Source organism: Nelumbo nucifera, chromosome 7 (assembly GCF_055504915.1).
Source record: "Nelumbo nucifera cultivar China Antique chromosome 7, China Antique-T2T, whole genome shotgun sequence".
Classification (NCBI taxonomy): domain Eukaryota; kingdom Viridiplantae; phylum Streptophyta; class Magnoliopsida; order Proteales; family Nelumbonaceae; genus Nelumbo; species Nelumbo nucifera.
Window position 1 is genome coordinate 5,938,726 of NC_142655.1, and position 20,728 is coordinate 5,959,453.

The window sequence follows — 20,728 nt, forward strand, 5'->3', positions numbered from 1 at the left end:
AAATTAAATTCATTCCTGCTTTGGCTGAGGCCTTCATCAATTCATCCTCATCCTCTACCAGATTTCGGCAAAAAAAGGAAACGACCAGAACGTTACTATAACAGTCAAATCACCCCCTAGCCACGTGTCGATCATTCTGAGAGCTCCCGCTCCTTTTTGTAGCTGACATGGTTTGCTTTGGGTTCCTTACAGCAGATTGGCATACCAGAACCCAAAGTAGTGAAAGGAAATTGCAGCTGTCCGAAGGTATACTCAGAAAAATCTTTTTTTTTTTTGGTTTTGTTTCTTGTTCATTCTGTGTTTTATCAAGCTGAGACTAACTAGAAACTAGGGTTTCTTGCAAATGTATTGTTTGTCTTTTATTATTTTCTTTTTGTTAGGGAAAGTTGGATTTGGATTGTAGCATCAATGGTTTCCAGTGGGCATGAAAGCTTTTTCTGAAGGTTAGGGTTTATTTTTTGTGCATTTCAGTTTGGGGTCTGTTGTATTCAGAAACTTGGTTTTTGTTCTGGTTTTGGATTGCGTTCTTCTATTAGGATTTCTTGGGTTGTATTGAACTATATTTCTGTTCATTTTTTTCCCGGTTAGTATTACTATAAACTTTGTTGTACTTGGGATTTTCGGCAATATCATTTTTCTTTGCTCGGTAGAGCACTGAAAGCTATTTCGTATGGTTTTAAAATTGAGTCCTGTAGTTTCATGGTTTTATTGTAGCGATAAGTTTGTGAATTCTGTAAACTTTATTTATTTATTTTGAAGAGAAAGATAACTTATATTCAAAAAAAGAGGGGAGGGATGTACAAACAGGCCAGAAAAAACAAAAAGAAGGGCCTGTAAACTTTAAAGGTTTAGGGTTTTCTAGAGTTTGGAATTTGGAATATTTTTGAATTCTATTGGGGTTTTGATGTTCCTAAAAGTTAATTTGTTGAGTAACCTTACGGTATCTTTTGCCTCTTTTTTGGGCTTTGCAGGACTGGGGGTTTATCTGGTTTTCTTTGCTGGGGTTATATGGAAGCTTATTGATAGATAGGCTTGAAGTTTGATTAGTGTAGAGTTTTAGAGATGAAGAGAAAAGGTAGATCGGTAGTTAAGAAGGGAGCTGGTGGTAAAAGCACAACAGAAGATGCAGAAGCTAAAGCACAAGAAAAGATATTGATCGAGCATGAGAAGAGTGGTGACAAGGTTGCTGAGGATTTAGATAGAAATAATAGTGAAAGTGATAGGTCCAAGGGGAGCAATGCAAGTGTGAATACCAAGGAAGAGAATGATCTAGGTGTTGGAGGTGATAATTTGAAGGGTAAAAATGCTCCAGGGGGAGATAATGGGTGCAAAATGAAAGGTGAAGGTGTAGTTAAAGAGGCTAATAGTGAAAGTGATAAGCCTAAGGGGAGAAATGCAAGTTTAAATGCCAAGGAGGAGAATGATTCAGGTGTTGGAGGTGGTGATATGAAGGGTAAAAATGCTCCAGGGGGAGATAATGGGGGCAAAATGACAAGTAAAGGTGTAGTTAAAGAGGCCAAGAGAAATAAGTCCATGACAGGAAAAAGCAGTTTAGTTGATAATTCTAAGGTTGGTAAGTCTGAAAGTTCTGTAAGGGAATATGTTCCCAAGGTGGAGAACGTGGAGGTAGCAAAGACTCCAACAAGAAGAAGTAAACGAGGTGCAGATGCTGAAATAGCATCATCATTCTTGTTGTCATTAGAGAAAGGCACATCTAGGCTACGGCCAAGAAAAGATGTGCCTTCCTTTCAGAAAGTTGTGTTGAGTGAGAGTGACTTTGACAGGATAGTTGGGAAGAGAGTGAAGATTTTCTGGTCTGGATCAAGAAGATGGTTTATTGGGCGCATCAAATCGTTTGATAATGGGAATAAGCTCCACAAGATTTTCTATGATGATGGTGATAAGGAGGAATTGGATTTGAAGAAAGAGAGGTTTGAGCTTGAGGTTTCACCTAGTGAGGCTTTCACCCTATTGTCCAAAACTGAGCTCAATGAGAAGAAAGGAATGGGTTCATATGGTGATGGGGTCAGAATAAAGACAAAAAAAGGAGGGCTTAAGGTTAGTGATACTGCTGAACCTATAAAGCATGCACAGAAGAAGCAAAAAATGGAGTCAAAATATGAAAAGAGGAGTTCGAATTTGCCAAGTGGAAAAGGTACTGAGGATTTGAAGATGGATGACCCGATTAAAGATATGGAGTTGGATGCACATGCTAAAAGCATTAGTGGACAAAGCAGATACCAGGTCATTGGATTGCCTGGTGAAATCAATAATCCAGAGAAAGAAAAGGGTATTAGTAACAGTAAAGATAATGATGGGGCTGAACCAGTGAAAAGGTGCACTGGCACTAAGAGAAAAGTTGCATCAAAAACTGCAAAAAGTAGACATCCAAGAGCGACGGCTACAAAAGATACTGGGAAGGACGTGGACAAACCAGATACCAGTATGGATGTGGATATACCACAAGAAGTTGAGAAGAAATCAGTGCATGGTGAAACGAATGTGGAAAAACCCGAGGAAGACAAGTGCCCGAAAAATCCTGATGAAGTTGTATTTAATTCAGAAGTACCATCTGAGAAAGCCAATGGAATATCTGATGAAGTGAAAGCATCCAAACCAGAAAGCAACTTTGATGAAAAAGATTCCAATGTTGGTAAGGTAAGTGGGAATATTGTGAAAGCAGATCTGCTTAAGGTGGGTGAAACTGAACCATTGAAGAAGCTGGCTAATGTAAAGAAAAAACTGGCAGTGAAGGAAGCAAAAGACGGTGTCTCAAAATCTTCAGGTGGAAACAACAATGATGATGTGAAGTCAAAAACCACAGTTTTAGATATGGAGGTTGATGTACTTGCTGGCAAAGCCAGGGAAAAGGTTGTAAGTGGAGAAATTAATGTGGAAGACAAGGCTGATGAAGCATCAAATGAAGCACCAAGTACCAAAAACCTGACTGAAGAGAAAAATCTTGAAATCTTGGAGAAGCAGAAGATCCAAAAAATTGAAGCTGCAGGAAATAGAGCTGAATCAGGAGAGAAGAATGCCTTGGAAGAAATGAAAGTGAACACTCAGTATGTACATCAGCCAGAAAATCCTGTCAGAAAGACACGAACAAAAGTTAGAGCAAAGTGAGTATGGTTATTTAGATTACTGCTTAGTTAATTTGTTATTGGAATTTATTTTTGATACTTCATATAATTATTCCATGCACATTTTGGCAGAAAATAGCGTGCTGCTTATGTAAATGGGAGTTTTTACCATCTTAAATGGGTATGTCCATTTAGCTTCTTTAAGAACTTAATAATGTATGTTTTTTATTGTGCTGTTGGAACTATTTTCTATAGTTGGTGGCTAAAAGTTATTTCCCTGTTGGCTACAACAATAAAAAGACAAAGTGGTGAACAATTTCCTTCTATTTTTGAAGTTCATTCATAGCTTATCTTATTGGATTTAATTTCCTTCTCATAACTTTCTTGTTTTCTTGATGTTACTTTTTTTGGTAAGTGTTCTGGTGATGTTACTTTTCCAATTATTTTTCTTTATCTTGCTCATCATTTTCTTATGCTATATGATCTGTTTTCATTAACTCTTGTTTTTTTTTTTTTTGATAATTGAATCATAATTTCATTAATCAGATAAATATAAGCTGTTACAAGTATCCCTTGGAGAGGGATTCCTAGATATTACAGTGAAAACAGAATAAACCTTATGAATCTATGGATCTCCCTGAGTCAGCATACCGGGTCATTGGATTGACCAAGTCTTATCGTAAGATGCAACCACTTCACCACTTATTAAAGGTGGTACTTTGGTTGTTTTATTCATGGTGGGAAAACCTCATGAATCTCCTTGAGTCAGTTTACCAGGTCATTGGATTGGCCAAGCTTCATGGTAAGATGCAACCACTTTACCAAGGTGGTACTTTGGTTGTATTTATTATTCATGGTAGGAAAACCTTATGAATCTCCCTGAGTCAGTTTACCAGGTCATTGGATTAGCCAAGCCTCATGGTAAGATGCGACCACTTTACCACTTATTAAGGTGAGAAGGCTTGGCCACTTCTTAATAGAAGCTGTGTTTAATTACTGACAGCTATTTTGTATGGGATTGAATCTCATCCTTTTCTAATCAAAGGAAAAAATCTTTCTGATTTAATGTAAATATGCTGCTATGGTAAGATTCCAATGGAAATAAATTTGCAATTAGCAATTGAGAAACCAAAGGTTTAATACAACTTAGTATAAATTTCCAATATTAGTGCATCCTCTAAAGATTAATAAGTAGTTAGTAAAGACAAAATACAAATACATGCTGAATATTAAACGAAGGTGAATGTATAATAGTGGTTTTCTTTCTCATCTCAAGTTTTAGATATCTTAAGATATAAATTATCTCCAAATACAACCTTTTCTTCTGTAAACTACTAGTGCTGTGGATCTTGACTTGCCATGCCAAGGGTCTTTTCCAAGCCCACTTCATATGTTTTAATAAATGGGGTTATTCACTGAGTTTTTTTCCATGGTTTCAAAAATCAAAACATGTCAGAAATGTCCGCTAAAATTTGTCATTGTTGTATTATACTCTGTTGAATGTTGCTTCTGGGGTTGGAGTTGTTGGTGCCTTGGTGGGGCTGTGCCTTTCCTTTTATTTTCCTAGGTGATTTTATCATCTATTCTTGAGTTTTTCCTTTTAATGAGTTTTCTTTACTATAAAAAACACTTATCATCAAGCCTTATCCCAACTATAAAAATACTTGCACCACTAATAAGTCATAGGTGGTGCCATGGTGATACAATCACTTGTTGATCAGAGCAAAACCTTAGATTTAAGTTAGCCTTTCAGGGGTATATTTAAATGTACTGAATGTGGGAATGGCTACTAATCTGATTAGTTTCAGACATTAGTCACAATGCTTCAGATTTTGAAGTGCCACTTTAAGTAGTGGTAGTTCTTTCCCTGTTGTTTTAGTAACTATCTAGTAATAAGATTTAAGGAGAGAACTTGTGAGCCTAAAATAGATATTAAAGCTTTGTTTTGGTAACTAAGTTGTATAGGTTTTAATGTTATAGGGAATGGTATGAGGTGAGGTCCGTGAGGACATGTTTGCTTTTAAATCTCTTTCTATTAAGATCCATGAAAAATTCTATTTCTATTAAGAGGATGTATAAAAGGTTGTCTAGAGTATGTGTCAGATTAAAATGTTCTCCATAAAAATAAGACTTATTTTGCAGATATGACAAGGTCTTTTGGGTGGAAACACTTTATTTTCCATGAATAAACACTTTATTTTCCTGAGCTGTTTAGGGAATCTCGCTAAATGGTTAGATCATTTAATGAAGATATCTAATCATTAAGGAATGCCCAATGTGGCAATTAGTTGGGGGGGGGGGGGTCAAAAGCAACATGCAATTTCCTCTGGCAAACCTCTATTCATGGGGCAAATTTCAGCCTAGAACACTTACCATCTGTACACAATAAGACCTTTATGGGAAAAATTGGAGCAATCATAATCATGAGCTTGGGTATAGGGTTGATGTAGACTGGAGGATTAAACACGTGGACTATCCAGAGAATCCCCTACATTAGATGGTTTGAATCTGCCATATATGTTTATGATTGCCTTAGTCCCTATGTTATCATACTTCCACACATTTTACTCTTCAAAAAATAAAAAAAAACTCCACATTTCAGTGATGAAATATTTAGTAATCTGAGCTTTGCTTGAAATCTTGAAAGATTGGTGCTCCCTTTGCAACCTTATTGCAGAAGTTGAGGAACTGTGTTCCCTTTGCATCCTTGTTGCAGAGGTTGAGGAACTGGGATTTCATGCCAGATTGATAGTAGGCATTCTGAGGGATGTTGTGGATATTATAACTGTAATTGTGGTATTACATGAACCATCTAGCCATTTGACCTAGTAATTCTTATCTGTTTTCATATTGTCTGAAGTGTTTTAATTAGTTCTGGGTGCTCCCCAGGTTTCTTGCCTCAATCCAGCTGCCTTAAGACCTGGTATCCATGTTGCTAGAGCTTTCTTATTATCATAGTTTTTGGAATTGTTTTTTCTTTATTTTTTATTTTTTATTTTATTTTTACTGTGTTGTTTAAGTTTTGCTGTCTGAATCAAACTGTCTTGGATAGGCAAGGTAGCGGTTTATTCCTAGATATAGGGAGGTTCTTGGTAAGTTGGTTTTTGTTTCAGCAAGGTAGCGGTTTATTCCAAGTGGGAGTTGTTCCATCTAATTAAAATTTTGACCTCATCATATGCTTACTTGCTTCTGTAAAGATTTACCCATCAACTCCTGAAAAATATAGAGCCTCATCAGATTGTGCATCTGGTTTCCTATTTATCACTCACTATTTCCTATTTATTTTTGCTGTCTATTATTCTTTTATTACTCACCATGTAAGATTGTGCGTCTGATGCATCTGATTGAAATATAGAGCCTCATCAGATCTGCTGCAGGTCCTTACCCAAAAAATCTGTTGAAGTAATACTGGAAGAGATTGGGATTTCTACATCTTCTCAACTTTGTCCAACTGGTTGAAATCTAAAATTAATTTCCTATTTAGTCAATGAAATTCTTCTCTGTTGTTAGATCGTTAAATTCTTTACCAGTTTATTTGGTTTTATTCAGTGCACCTAATTTGTGAGAGATCTAGAGGAACAGGATCTAGTAGTGTATGCGCCCTCTAGGAGAGTGTCTACATGGAAACCAACATGATATGTGTACCCATCCCCAACCTACCGCAACCATCCAATTATTTATGTAAAAAGCTCAGTTGAATTCATTTTCGAAAACAAATTTTTCCCTGCCATCGCTTAGGTGGGACCTATTAATATTCTCTGTTTCTAAGGAGAAGGGGAAAAACAAAGTCCCGACTTGGGAATGGAGAAAAGGTTCGTGGAGGCAGGAAGATGGAGAAGAAATCTGAAGGTTGAAGCTAAGGTTTTCCTGTTTGAGGAAGAGAAAGGTAGAGGAAAGCTGAGTCTGAAGATAAGGGAAGCAAGGAGGGCTATTGTTCTGTTGTCTGGAACAAAAGTAGTGGAATGGTTGCAGAAGTTTGTGGAAGGGGCTAGTTTGAAAGGTAAGCAAAATAACAGTCAAGAGCTTGCAGTTGATGAAGGTAAGAAATATACTGTTGAAAGCAGAAAGAATGTGAAAGGGTGCTACATAGCTCTGGCTGAGTTCTTTGGTGGAGGAAAGAAACAGCTGGTTTGTTTCCCAGCAGGAAAACAAAACCAGGGGTGGAGGGATGTGCGTAAGGTGCTTCAGGAATTTTTGCTCCGTGGAGTAACAAGAACAAAGGAGAGTTCAGGAAAAGAAGATGGGGTGGTTGAGAGAGATACCTTAACTGGAAGCATGGAGCAGGGATCTGTAATCTGTAGAGAACACTGATGTGGGCCCCACAGCTGTGGTCCCACTCTGTCCGTAGGGTAGAATGTGCCCTAGTCATCCTAGGGTTAGCTGATGGTCAATCTGTTATTCCAGTTGTTATTTATATTTCAGTTTTATATTGTTTTATGTGTTATGTAAATACCAAGGGCAGATTTGTCCTTTCATGTAACTAGTATAACCTATAAATACTAAATAGAAGTGGCGGCGGCAGAACATTCAGATTCTGTCATTCCTTTCAATTCTTGTGTTCTACTGCTCTCTCTTTACTCTTTCTCCTCTCTCCTCTATACCTTTTTTCCTTTTTCGAACCTGAAATCTATTAGGGTTCAAGACTGATAGCAGTCTTGAACATCTACTTGGTATCAGAGCAAGGTTAGGGTTTCCCATGTGAGTCTAGTCCAGCCGACCACATGAGAATCCCCTAGGGCTGGAAGCTGAGAAAGTGGAGTTCGTGGACTGATTCTTGGAGATCGCCAGAGGGTTTAGCAGCTGTTGAAGACGTGTCACGGTTGCAGAGTGTTGGTGATCAGGAAGAATCAGAGAAGACTAGGGTTCGGGTAACCTTGGGAGGCAGCGAACAGTTTTTCTTGTAAGTTATCTATTTTCTAAGAGAAGTACTATCAAAGAGGATAGGTTGGACCTATCTGGAAAGGGCGGCCGAACCATTCTAGGGTTTTCTCCCTTCTATTCTCTAGGGTTTTACAGCAAACCCTACTGTTGGGCCGAACTGCCTTAGGGTTCTTTTCTCCTACTCTAGGGTTTGAAAGTGATCTTGCGGCAAACCCTAATAAGCTTGCGGCAAGCCCTAATGGTAGACTGAACCCTGCGATTTACCTGGAGCTGTCCTCAAGTTTTGTTAGCATTGATCAGCTTTTAGGGTTTCATATTAACCCTACTACAAGTCTATCTGTACGGTACTGATTGGAATGTGCAACTGAAATGTTTTCTTTAAGGACTGATTAAAACCCTAATTCTGCCAAGCATATCAGACCTGCTTCTAAGCTGATTTTTCATATCCTTTTGGGGTTTTCGAACTCTCTTAATGGGTGAGAACTGTACGGACTATTGTTGTTGTGTTTGCTAGTTGGTTTCAGATCAGATTTCTACCTGTTTTGTGCACATACACTATGAATACAGATTGGTCCTACATTGTTTTGATTGTGATTGGTAGTCCAAGTGCTGTTTTTGAGACTTGACCGAGATGGAGTTTAAAAATCAGGCAGAAGGCAGTTTTGGGAACAACAGTTATGGTAGTGTTTCTGAGACAGGTGGTCAGATTATAACCATAAAGTTTGATGGATCAAACTATTTGGAATGGGCCCAATCAGCCGTGATGGCTATTGGGGGAAGAGGTAAATTAGGGTACCTCTTGGGAGATGTGAAAGAACCCCCCAAGGGAGACCCTACGTATACCATGTGAATCCAAGAAAACTGCTTGGTTATGACATGGCTGTGTAATTGTATGCAGCCTCATATTAGCCGAAATTACTTGTGGGAAAAGACAACTAAGGAGATATGGGATGTTATGAAAGAAACTTATTCCCAACCCCTTAATGTTGTCAGAGCATATGAGTTGAAATGCGAAGTGAAAAACCTTAAACAAGGAGAGAAACCGATTTCAGTATACTTCTCTACCTTGCAGTCTCTGTGGCGTGAGATTGATCACTTAGATACTCTTGAGTGGGAGAGTCCCAAAGATGCACAGATATATAGAAAGCAGGTCGAGACAAACCGGGTGTTTGAGTTTCTGGCGGGCCTAAATTCAGAGTATGATATTGTGCGGCAACAAATTTTGACTAGAGATGGTGTGACTCTCTCTCAGGCATACTCCTTAGTACATAGTGAAGAGACTAGAAGGAAAGTTATGATGCAACCTCAGCCTCTCACACCAGCCTTTGTAGCTATTAAACCCAGATCAGGGGGTGATTCAGAGAAGGACAGGAGGAAGGAAGACAAAAAGGATGTGGTATGTGAACATTGTAAGAAACCTAAACATACAAAAGAAACATGTTGGAAACTGCATCCTCACTTGGTTCCGACAAAGTTGAGAAGCAAGAAGGGCAATGCTCATGTGGCACAAGAGGAACACCTTTAGAGACCTTAGCTGCAGTTCGGGCTGCCCTAATACAGTTAGAAAAGGAAGTTGGAAGTTCAACTCAGCCACCGCAGTCACCACCAGCTCCTGCCACATCTACCTTCGTACATTCAGGTACTCGAGCCTCAGCCTACCATGCCTCAGCTCCAGGTACTACTGAATCTTGTTGGGTAATAGATTCAGGTGCATCTGACCACATGACTAGCTTGCCTTCACTGTTTACCACTTACCATTTGTCTTCGGGTAGGGATAAAGTATCTATTGCTGATGGCTCCCTGGTCCCTATTTCTGGGAAGGGTGACATTAAGTTATTAGATACTATCTCCCTGTCATCTGTTTTGCACGTTCCTAAGCTTGATACTAATATTCTTTCAGTCAGTAGTATTACCATGCATATGAACTGCTCAGTAACCTTCTTCCCTGACCGATGTGTTTTTCAGGACTTGGAGACGAAGAAGGTGATTGGGACTGGCCGTGAGACGAATGGGATCTATTTGCTCGGGGAGAGGTCTCGTCAGGAAGAGTCAGTAGAGAAGATGTCTTTTGTTTCTCAGAGTGTGAGCTATCCTGCATTTGTTTCCTGCTTTATTTGAGTCTATTTAGTTGTCTCGGTTGCAGTGTGAAAGTTGTGAGTTTGCTAAACATTGTAGAAAGTCTTATTTATTGAGTAATAAAAGGAGTAATAATTTTTTTGATATTGTGCATACTGATGTTTGGGGGCCCTATCACATCCCTTCCATGGGTGGGTACAGATATTTCTTGTTATTTGTTGATGACTATACCCATTTTTCTTGGGTTTATCTCATGCGTTCATGAGATGAGGTTCCTGCCCTGACCCAAAACTTTCACCAAATGATCCTAACCCAATTTGATGCCAAGATCAAAGTTCTTAGATCTGATAACGCAAAGGAATACTTTGCTAAACCATTGGCATCTTACCTTCTTAATCATGGGGTTATACACCGGAGCTCTTGCCCTCATACACCTCAGTAGAATGGAGTTGCAGAAAGGAAGAATAGGCACATCTTGGAAGTGGCCAGAAGTCTTATGTTTACCTCCAATGTCCCTATTTGCTTCTGGGGTGATGCTATCCTCACGACGGTATATCTTATTAATCGGGTTCCTTCCCGGGTCCTTGATATGGGATATCATATTTCCCTTCTATACCCAAGTGAGGAGTTGTTTTCTATTCCCCTTAAAACATTCGGTTGTACCTGCTTTGTTCAGCTTCTCGGACCCCATCACTCTCAAGTTCGAACCCAAGGCCTCCAAATGCATTTTCCTTGGTTATGCACAAACTCAAAAGGGTTATTGCTGCTATGATCCTGTCTCAGGAAGGAAGTTTGTCTCCATGGATGTCACTTTCTTTGAGGAGACACCCTATTATCCTCGGGTTTCTCCTCAGGGGGAGAGCAGTAAGAGTGGGGGTTTGAGTCATTTTCTTCAGGGGGAGAGCAGTGAGAGTGGGGGTTTGAGTCCTTTTGTTCAGGGGGAGAGCAGTGAGAGTGGGGCAGTTCCTTTACCTATTCCATTGGGCGATGAGAGCTGCAATGGTGAGGGTGGTCAGAGGGATTAGGAGTTGAGGGTCTATCACAGGCGATGCAGGCAGGTTGATCCCGGTCATTAGCAGTCCAGGCTAGCTCCAAGTCCAGGTATTATAGTCCTAGGGCCCACAGAGACTTCCTCTATTGTTGCCATTTCACCTCCTGCAGATGACCTTGACCTTCCGATTGCCATCCGTAAAGGGAAACGACATTGTACCACATCTACAGCCCACTGTATTTCCCAGTTTTTATCCTATGATCGCTTATCTCCTACCTACAGGTCCTACCTTAGTTCCATTGCCAATGTCCCTATTCCAAGAACAGTGCAAGAAGCCTTGTCCGCCCCAGAATGGAAAGATGCAATGCAGGTTGAGATGGATGCCCTGTTGAAAAATAACACCTGGGAGCTAGTTGATCTGCCCAAAGGAAAGAAACCAGTTGACTGCAGATGGGTATTTACCATGAAGCACAATGCAGATGGAATCCATTGAGAGGTATAAAGCTCCGTTAGTTGCAAAAGGGTTCACCCAGACTTATGGTATAGATTACTTGAAGATCTTTGCCCCGGTAGCCAAGATGACCACCATTCGAGTCCTATTATTCCTTGTAGCAAGTCACACTTGGCCTTTATACCAAATGGACGTGAAAAATGCTTTTCTGAATGGAGACCTGCAGGAAGAGGTTTACATGCGTTTGCCTCCTGGATTCTATGATGCAGAAACAGGTAAGAAGGTTTGCCGGCTCAACAAGGCTTTGTATGGTTTGAAGTAGTCACCTAGGGTTTAGTTCGATGGATTTAGACTAGCCCTTGTGAAGTTCGGTTACGTACAGGCCCAGTCAGATCATACTCTATTCATCAAGAGGGTAGAGTCCTCCTTGACACTACTTGTAGTATATGTTGATGATATTGTGGTGATAGGGAATGATAGCCATGAGGTTGAGTCCCTTAAACAACTCCTTCATTGGGTATTGAGGTTGCTAGATCCAAATAGGTGATCTTTATCTCTCAGAGGAAATATGTCCTAGATTTGCTGGCAGAAACTGGAAAGTTAGGTGTCAAGCCTGCGGATACACCCATTGAACAAAACCACAGGATTAGTGCAAAGAGTGGGGAGCCTCTTGAAGATAAGGTTATGTTCCAGCGATTGGTAGGAAAGCTCCTATATCTCTGCCTTACTCGGGTAGGAAAGCTCCTATATCTCTGCCTTGAAGATAAGGTTATGTTCATGCGGCAGAAAGGATATTAGCATACTTGAAGAGATGCCCGGGTAGGGGTATATTGTTCAAAAACAATAACCACATGAAGGTGGAGGTCTATACGGATGCCGATTGGGCTGGGAGTGTTGATGACAGAAGGTCTACTTTAGGATATTGTGCTCTTGTGGGAGGTAATCTGGTCTCTTGGAGAAGTAAGAAACAAAGTGTTGTCTCCCGATCTAGTGCTGAAGCAGAATACAGGTCAATGGCTAACGGAGTGGCTGAAATCCTATGGCTGAGATCTCTACTTGAGGAGTTGGGTATTGAGTATGAGAAGCCCCTGATGCTGTATTGTGATATTCAAGCATCTATTAATATAGCACATAATTCAGTGCAGCATGACAGAACCAAACACATTGAAGTTGACCGACATTTTGTACGAGAGAGGGTCTCATCTCAAGAAGTATGCCTCCCTTACATTACATCCAGTATGCAACTAGCATATATCCTCACTAAAGCCGTATCAAGAAAGAAGCTAGAGACGGATCTATCCAAGTTGGGAATGATAAACATTTATTCCCAACTTGAGGGGGAGTGTAGAGAACACTGATGTAAGCCCCATTCTATCCGTAGGGTAGAATGTACCCTAATCATCCTAGGGTTAGCTGATGGTCAATCTGTTATTCCAGTTGTTATTTATATTTTAGTTTTATATTGTTTTATGTGTTATGTAAATACCAAGAGCAGATTTGTCCTTTCATGTAACTAGCATAACCTATAAATACTAAATAGAAGTGGCGGCGACAGAACATTCAGATTCTGTCCTTCCTTTCAATTCTTGTGTTCTACTGCTCTCTCTCTACTCTTTCTCCTCTCTCCTCTATACTTTTTTTTTCCTTTTTCGAACCTGAAATCTATTAGGGTTCAAGACTGATAGCAGTCTTGAACATCTACTTAATCTTAGCAAAAGCCAATGGTCAATGCAGGGTTTTGGATTACTCGAAGAAGGAAGAGTGGGAGAACAAATTTATAGTAGAGGCCGGGACGAAGAATGTTGAATGGAGGAGAGTTGCAGATTATTTAATATTGAACCTGAAACTGAAGTATGAGTTTATTGTGACTCCCTTTGATAAATGTAAAGCTGTAGTTGATTTTGGGGAGAACAGAGTAGACCTCTCGGCTGTCAACTTCCAGACTGATCTGGGGACTGTCACAGCATTCAAATGGAATCCCCTCTCTAATGCCAAGAACTTCTCGATTGAAGATGGGGTTCTGATAAGGATAATAGAGCTTCCATTCCATCTGTGAAGGGAGGTTGGATGGTGCTTACTGGGGGGACCTCCACTCTGCGGTTATTCTTCTCAATGGAGTGAGGCCTGAAGATATACCAAGAAAGGTGGAGATTAGAGTGGAGGGAGTTTTCGTGTCAGTCTGGTTGGCTTCCTCCATTGAAGCAAGCTTGTGGAAGGAAGGAAGAATGGGGGGAGGAGAACAGGTGGAGGAAGCAGATTGGAAGTCTCAAAAAAATCTGGGTCTTACACGAAAATGTGCCAACAGCTTTTGGGGAGTCATAAAAACAAGGGTTTTTGGAAAGTCAGAGGGTTAAAACACAAGTAACCCCTCTGACATGCAACATATCTTTTTCACAGGTGGTTGGGAACATGCCACAAAAAGTTTCAAGGTTGGGGAGGGGAATAAAGAAGAGGTAAGTTTTAAGAAGCCAACTTTTGGGCCAACAAAGAAACTAGGTGAACTGGGGGTGGGTCGAAATGGTGGGCCTAATATTCAGGTGGGGTCGGACAAGAATGCTGAGCTTGTGGACCCTCTTATTTCTCCTGGGCCAAGGGAGAGAAAATCTTATTCAGTTGGGCCCAGTTTTGAGCCCATTTCTAAGAAGCCAAGGTCACATGACCACTTAAGTCCACACGTGACCACAGGGAGGTCACATGGTCACTTAAGTCCACATGTGACAGGGAGGTCACATGATCACTTAATGCAACACGTGAACAGTGGGAGGGAACCTCTGATAAACAATGTTAACCGTCAACACTCAAGTTGCTCCCTGCAGTGGATCCCAGCAAAGAACCTGAATCGGCTGTCACCTGAGAGGCGGAATCCAAGAAGCAACAAGCGGTCTGTGTTAGAAAGGCTAGAATCTGGTGTTTGGCCTGGAGAAGAAAGCAGTAGTGATGAGGACTTTGAGTCAGATGGAGCCTCGAGTCTGGGTAGTCTTGATCCGTGCACAAGACAAAACTTGATAGAAACAGGAAGCTTGAATACAGAGGTTCTGTTCTTAGAAGAAGAGGGGACTGTTGCAGACTATTCCAAGGAAGAAAGAAGTACAGGAGGCGCTGCAAATGCTGGACAGCTCCTTCTATCTCAAGCTAAGGAAGTCAACGTAATCTCTCAGGGCTCTCGGGATTTAAATGGAAAAATTCAACCCTCTCTATTGAACTTGGATAAGGATGAACCAGAAAGGGGAGTACTGGAGTCGGGTCTTCAAGGGAGTAAGTTAGGTGTTGCTGTTAACTTTACCATGAACACTTTACAAAAGTTCCCTTGTAAGGAAATGACACCAGACTCGGTCGTCTATGGCAGATAGTCCAGTCCTAGCTTCTCGAATGCTCTCCCTAACCAATCAGGTATGATTGTCAGTTTATTTGTGGATACTAACCAGTGTGATATGCCTGAAACAGATGTACCAGCATCCCATCCAGAATGTATGACAAAAGTATGCTTAGAGGTGGAAGAAGGGAGAGTTGGGGAAGGCAATCTTGAAGAAAAGAGTAAAGAATTAGATGAAGCTTGGAGACTGATTTGCACAGAGTTTGAGTTAAACAAAATGAAGAATATATGGATGGGCTCAATGAAGTGGTCATGGGTAGGGGAAAGGAAGGGGATGACCCTGTTAGAGGAGAACTTCAGACCTCATTAGTGGAGGTTTTTGGTGAGGGAGGTCAGGCTGAAAGGAGTGAACAAGTGGAAACATTCAATAAGAGGAGGGAGGAAAAAAGAAAAAAGAAAAGAAAAAAAGGTCAGAGGTGGAAAGATTAATTTGTGACATAGAAGGGAACTTAGAGTTTAGTGGTAGAGGAGATAGGAGAAAGGGATTGAAGTAAGGAGTTGTGGTTTAAGGTTGAGGGTGTTCTATTGGTTTGTGCCTATGAGGATAGTTAACTGGAATGTTAGGGGTTTAGGGAGTGCAAGGAAAATGAGGGTGATTAAGGACTTACTTAAAAGGGAAAGACCTGACATTGTTATGTTGCAAGAAACAAAGTTGTCAGAGCTGGATAGAAGATGGGTGAGGAGTGTGTGGAGGTCTAGAGGAGTAAGATGGATTTCAGCCCCATCTTGGGGAGCCTTAGGGGGGATTGTCACACTTTGGAAAGATGATATAGTAGAGGTAGTGGAGGAGTTAATAGGGAGATTCTCAGTTTCCATCAAATTTAAGAATGTAGAGGATGACTTCACTTGGTTGTTAACTAATGTCTATGGTCCCAATAATTATAGAGAAAGGAATGACATGTGGGAGGAACTGTATGCATTTCAAGGTTTATGGGAAGGTCCATGGTGTTTGGGAGGGGATTTTAATGTGATAAGATTTTCTGAAGAAACTAATAACTCCCAACAAACCATCACAACTAGCATGAGAAAGTTTAATAGCTTTATTGCTGATTGTGAGTTAAAGGAGATCCCACTAGTGCAAACTCGATTTACTTGGTCTGACTTACAGGAAGTGCCCTTGTGGTCGAAGTTGGAAAGATTTATCTTTAATGTTGACTGGGAGAACTATTGGGGAAACTTGGTGTCTAGAGCTTTGCCTAGGGTGACCTCAGATCATTGTCCTATAAGAATAGGTGTGGAAGATTTTATCAGTGGACCTAGACCCTTTAGGTTTGAAAACATGTGGCTAACCCACCCGGATTTTGTGAATAAAGTAAAGTTTTGGTGGAATGAGGAATTGAGGGGGACAAAATGGAAAGGGGTAAGATTTCACAAGAAACTACAAAGGATAAGAGCCAAAATAAAAGTTTGGAATAAGGAACATTTTGGAAGACTTGAGGAGCAAAAAGTGAATCTAATCTGTAGGATAGAAGAGTTGGATGAAAGAGAGGCTCAATCTAGAATGGAGGAGGGGGAGAGTGTTCTGAGGGGATAGTTGAAAAAGGACCTAGAAGAGGTCCTACTGAGGGAAGAAATAAGTTGGAGGCAGAAATCGAGGCATAGATGGATTAAGTAAGGTGATGGGAATACTAAGTTTTTTCATGATGTAGCAAATGGGAGGAGAAAAAATTTTGTGTCTAAGTTAGAGGTAGGGGGGAGGAATTCACTAACCAGGATGATATTGCTAGGAAGTTTGTGGAATATTTCAAATCGATTTATAGAAGACCCTTGGAAGAGAGGAGGGAAATCGAAGGGATTGATTGGTCAAGGTTGGAGGAAGATCAGGTTAGGTGGTTGGAAAGAAACTTTGAGGAAGAAGAGATTAGGAAGGCGGTGATTTTGATGGACAGGTCCAAAGCTCCAGGACCATATGGTTTTACAATGGCTTTTTACCAGGATTGTTGGGAGGTGATAAAAGATGATCTTTGTGAGGTTTTTAATGAGTTCGCAGAGAAGCATATAGTCAGTCGAGGCATTAATTCCACATTCTTGGCCCTAGTTCCAAAGAAAGCTGATGCTCTCCATCCTAAAGATTTTAGGCCAATTAGTTTGGTGACTAGTATTTATAAAATCCTGGCCAAGGTCTTGTCTTTAAGGATTAAAGAAATCCTCCCCTCCATTTTTAGTCAGGCTCAAGGGGCTTTCATCAAGGGCATCAAATAATTGATCAAATTCTGATTGCCAATGAATGTGTGGAAGAGATGAAGAGGTCCAAGCAGAGAGGCTTTGTTTGTAAGCTTGATCTGGAGAAAGCCTATGATTTGGTGGACTGGCAGTTCCTACTAGAGGTTTTGAGGAAGTGGATGACTGGTTGTATTAGCTCTTGTCACTATTCCATCCTAGTAAACGGGGTGGTGAGGGATTTTTTTCCAGCTAGTAGGGGAATCAGACAAGGGGACCCACTTTCACCCTTCCTCTTTACCTTGGTAGCTGATGTGTTTAGTCGAATTATCACTAGGTTTGATAGGGAAAATGTGATAAGGGGTTGGAGAGTAGGCACAAACCAAATTCCAATCACTCACCTTCAGTTTGCAGATGACTTGATGATCTTCTTTGAGGGAGGTTTTGGTGAGAAGGTGGAAAATTTGAAAGAATTGATTACAGTTTTTGAAGGAGTCTCTAATTTGAAAATCAATCTAGGAAAAAGATGCATAGCCGGAGTAAATTTAGTTTTTGAGGAGGTTGAGGCAATTGCAGGCTGTTTTGAGTGCTCCATTTCCTCCTGGCCTTTGTCTTACTTAGGGCTTCTGTTGGGAGCAAACCCTAGGGAGAGTAGGTTCTGGACCCTAGTCTTGGAGAAGTGAGAAAAGAGACTAGCTGTTTGGAAGAAAAATGATCTCTCTTTGGGTGAGAGGATCACTTTGATAAAAGCTACCCTCATGAATCTACCTACCTATTATCTCTCTGTCTTTAGGATACCGTCTAGGGAAGCGAAGAAGGAAAAATTGATGAGAGATTTTTTGTGGGAACCAGGAGAAGGTAAAAAAGACCATTTAATTAAGTGGGGGGTTGTGGGTAGAAGCAAAGAGGAGGGAGGATTAGGGCTCGGGAATGTGCTTAAAAAGAACTCAGCTTTGTTAGGGAAGTGGTTGTGGAGATGGCCTTTGGAGCGGGATAGACTCTGGCACGAAGTAGTGAAGAGTATTCATGGATGTTCAAAGAGTGGTTGGGATGCTTGTTTAGGTAATTCTATTCGGTTTTGGGAGGACATTTGGGTTGGAGATCTTTCTTTGAAAGACCTTTTTTCTTCATTGTACTCTGTTTCCTTGTATAAAAATGAGGTGATCTCAAAATTCCTTCCATTGAATTTATCCTTACTAACTTTGTCTTGGGATTTTGGTTTTCGTAGAGGATTAAGGGATGAGGAAATTGAGTTTTTGTCTACTCTTCTATGTCTCCTTGATAAGGTTTGGTTGGATCCCTCGAAACCTGATAAAAGGATTTGGGCCATTCACCCCAAAGGGTCTTTTTCTTGTGGTTCCTTTTTCAAGTTCCTCTGCCAATCTCCCTCTCATCAGAGTTTCCCTTTCAAAGAAGTCTGGTGTAGGCCGGTCCCCCCCAAGGTTATGGCTTTGTGTTGGGAAGTGTGGCATGGTAAAGTAAACACGATGGACAACCTACAAAAGAGAAGACCCGTCCTTTGTATTTCACCAAACTGGTGCATTCTTTGCAGATCTCATGGTATTGTAATCATCTATTTTTATCTTGTAGTTTCACTGTAGAGCTTTGGGCTTGACTTCTATCTTTGTTTGGGTCTAGTTGGGATATGCCAGCAGAAGTAAGCACAATCTTTAACCCTTCTTTCTTCTCTTGGCCCCGTAAAAGAGGAAGGAAAATGTGGAGTTGCTCACAAGCAGCATTGTTATGGACCGTATGAGAAGAAAGGAATGCCAGAATCTTCCAAGAAAAAGGAAGAAGCAGTCAAACCTTAAAGGACTGCATTTTGTCCAGGTCTTTACATTGGTTAAAGACTCTAGAATTATTTAACCATTTTACTTTTGCTGATTGTTGGAAGGATTGGAAGTTGGTAGCAAGCTGTTCCTCCTACAAGGGAAAGGCGGTGACTAGCTGGGTCTCCCCTCCTCTTGGTTCTTTGAAGCTGAATTTTGATGGGAGTAGCCAGGGTAACCCGGGTCCCTCTGGGATGGGAGGTGTACTGAGGAATGAGGCTGGAGAGGTTGTCTTAATCTACTCTGGCCCTTTAGGAGTTGGGAACTCTATCCGGGCAGAACTGCTAGCTGCAATACAAGGAATATTTCTTGCAAAAGAAGTGGGCGTGGAGCAGTTTCTGATTGAAGGAGACTCTAAGACAGTGGTGGACTGGTTAAATAATCCAGAGGATGTCACTTGGGGCTACAAAAATGAGTTAAAGAAATTCAAATGGCTGACAAGAAATATGTCTACAACAGTACAATGGGTTGGGAGATCAGCTAATGCTTTTGCTGATGTCTTGGCAAAACAAGGGATAAATAGGGAAACATTGTTCTGGGCACAATTGTAACTATTGTTTTAATTTCAACATTCATGTTTTCTCTGTTGTAGTTTGCGTATTTGCTGTTTGGAGAGGCTGCTCCTCGCGCCTCTAAGGGGATCTTCTTGTATCTATTCATTATTTTAATGGAATTGATGTTATTTATCAAAGAAAAAAAAAACTCTGTTTCTGAATCTCCTTTGTCATGTGATGCTGTACTTGAAATGGTTCTGTGGTTCTGTTACAGAATGTTTCTTTTATGCTGCTTAACCAGATTTCTTATCTTATTCCTGGTTATGATGTTACAGGTAGTTCATAGTTGGTGCATAGTGGTATGATGAAGAATGGGAAACATTGTGGTGCAGTGGGGGAAAACAGGAAGCATATTGTTGTTGTGGGTTATTAACAGTTTAAAACCGATACAGAAAAATGGTAATATTTAAGTGGTGATGATCAACTTAAGCTTCATTCTTAGCAATCACGCCTGCATGCGTTATTTTCATTAGGCTTTGTTCCTCCATGAAATGGACATAAAATTCTTTAGACTGGAATATTTCAGCTATTATTACCACCCCTTTTATAGCGAAAACTTATTTTCATTGTAAAAGTGGTGAAAACATAGCTCGTAAATTTCAACCTAAAAAATTTACTGCATTTTGTGTTGAAATAAATAGTCTAAGCTACGCTTCCATTACTTTATAATTTGTGTAGACAAGTAATAACTCTTTATCCCACAAGATCTGGAAAGAAATTTCACAAAAATGAATTTCTTTTAATAAAACATACTTTCTGAAAATCAAAAGCTTGTTTTTGTGAAATACACCAAAGTATAAAAGCCATTGTGATCATTTTTTGATGTACGGAGAGACAATGACAGTGGTGATGGCCAGAGGGATGATAGTGGAGCTTAATATATTTTTTTTGGAGTTTACCCACCCCAACCACTACTCCCATAAAGAAAAGGGCAAAAAAAAAATGAAAACATTTTAGATGGCCGGAGAGGCAATGGCAGTGATCTTCGTAAGTAGAAAGATCGATAATCTATCAAATTGATCTGCCCAAGAGATCTCTTTATATCTGATGATTCTTATCTTTTGGTGCTCAAATCGATAATTAAATTGGTGTCGCCTGTTGAAATGTTCCATATCCCTATTATCATTTGGGTAGAAGACTGGAAGTTATAATTCAAGGCGAGCCAAGCTTTGAAAAAATGATGCCTGATTAGAAGGTTAGTCATAGGGTTGGGTTGAGGTGTCAGGGTGGGTTTGGTCGTGCGAGTCAAGATGGGTTGGGTTTATATTCACCAAATTTCAAAAATACAATAGTTGAAGACTTGAAGTGACTCAAATTCAGGTCTCTTAGC

At 40.4% G+C, this 20,728-nt stretch overlaps 2 protein-coding genes across 5 annotated transcripts; both read left to right on the forward strand.

The window, feature by feature from the left end:
• LOC104597399 (uncharacterized) lies at positions 1–19,843 on the forward strand. 4 transcript variants are annotated; one of them, XR_016078712.1, is made up of 6 exons: positions 1–246; positions 381–443; positions 972–3,122; positions 3,216–3,264; positions 9,930–10,046; positions 19,674–19,843. XR_016078712.1 is itself a non-coding variant. In XM_088891977.1 (5 exons), the coding sequence occupies exons 3-4, from the start codon at positions 1,063–1,065 to the stop codon at positions 3,220–3,222; spliced, it is 2,067 nt and encodes a 688-aa protein (XP_088748103.1). In that variant the 5' UTR covers positions 1–246; positions 332–443; positions 972–1,062; the 3' UTR covers positions 3,223–3,264; positions 19,674–19,843. The 4 variants fall into 4 exon arrangements, 3 of the variants coding, with proteins under 3 accessions (XP_088748103.1, XP_010257199.1, XP_010257200.1); XM_088891977.1 differs by lacking the exon at positions 9,930–10,046 and having other exon boundaries at positions 332–443; XM_010258897.3 differs by lacking the exon at positions 9,930–10,046.
• On the forward strand, positions 15,394–16,389 carry LOC148790116 (uncharacterized). Its single transcript, XM_088891469.1, has one exon. It carries the CDS (start codon positions 15,394–15,396, stop codon positions 16,387–16,389), a length of 996 nt encoding a protein of 331 aa, XP_088747595.1.
• Positions 19,844–20,728: the final 885 nt, after the last annotated feature.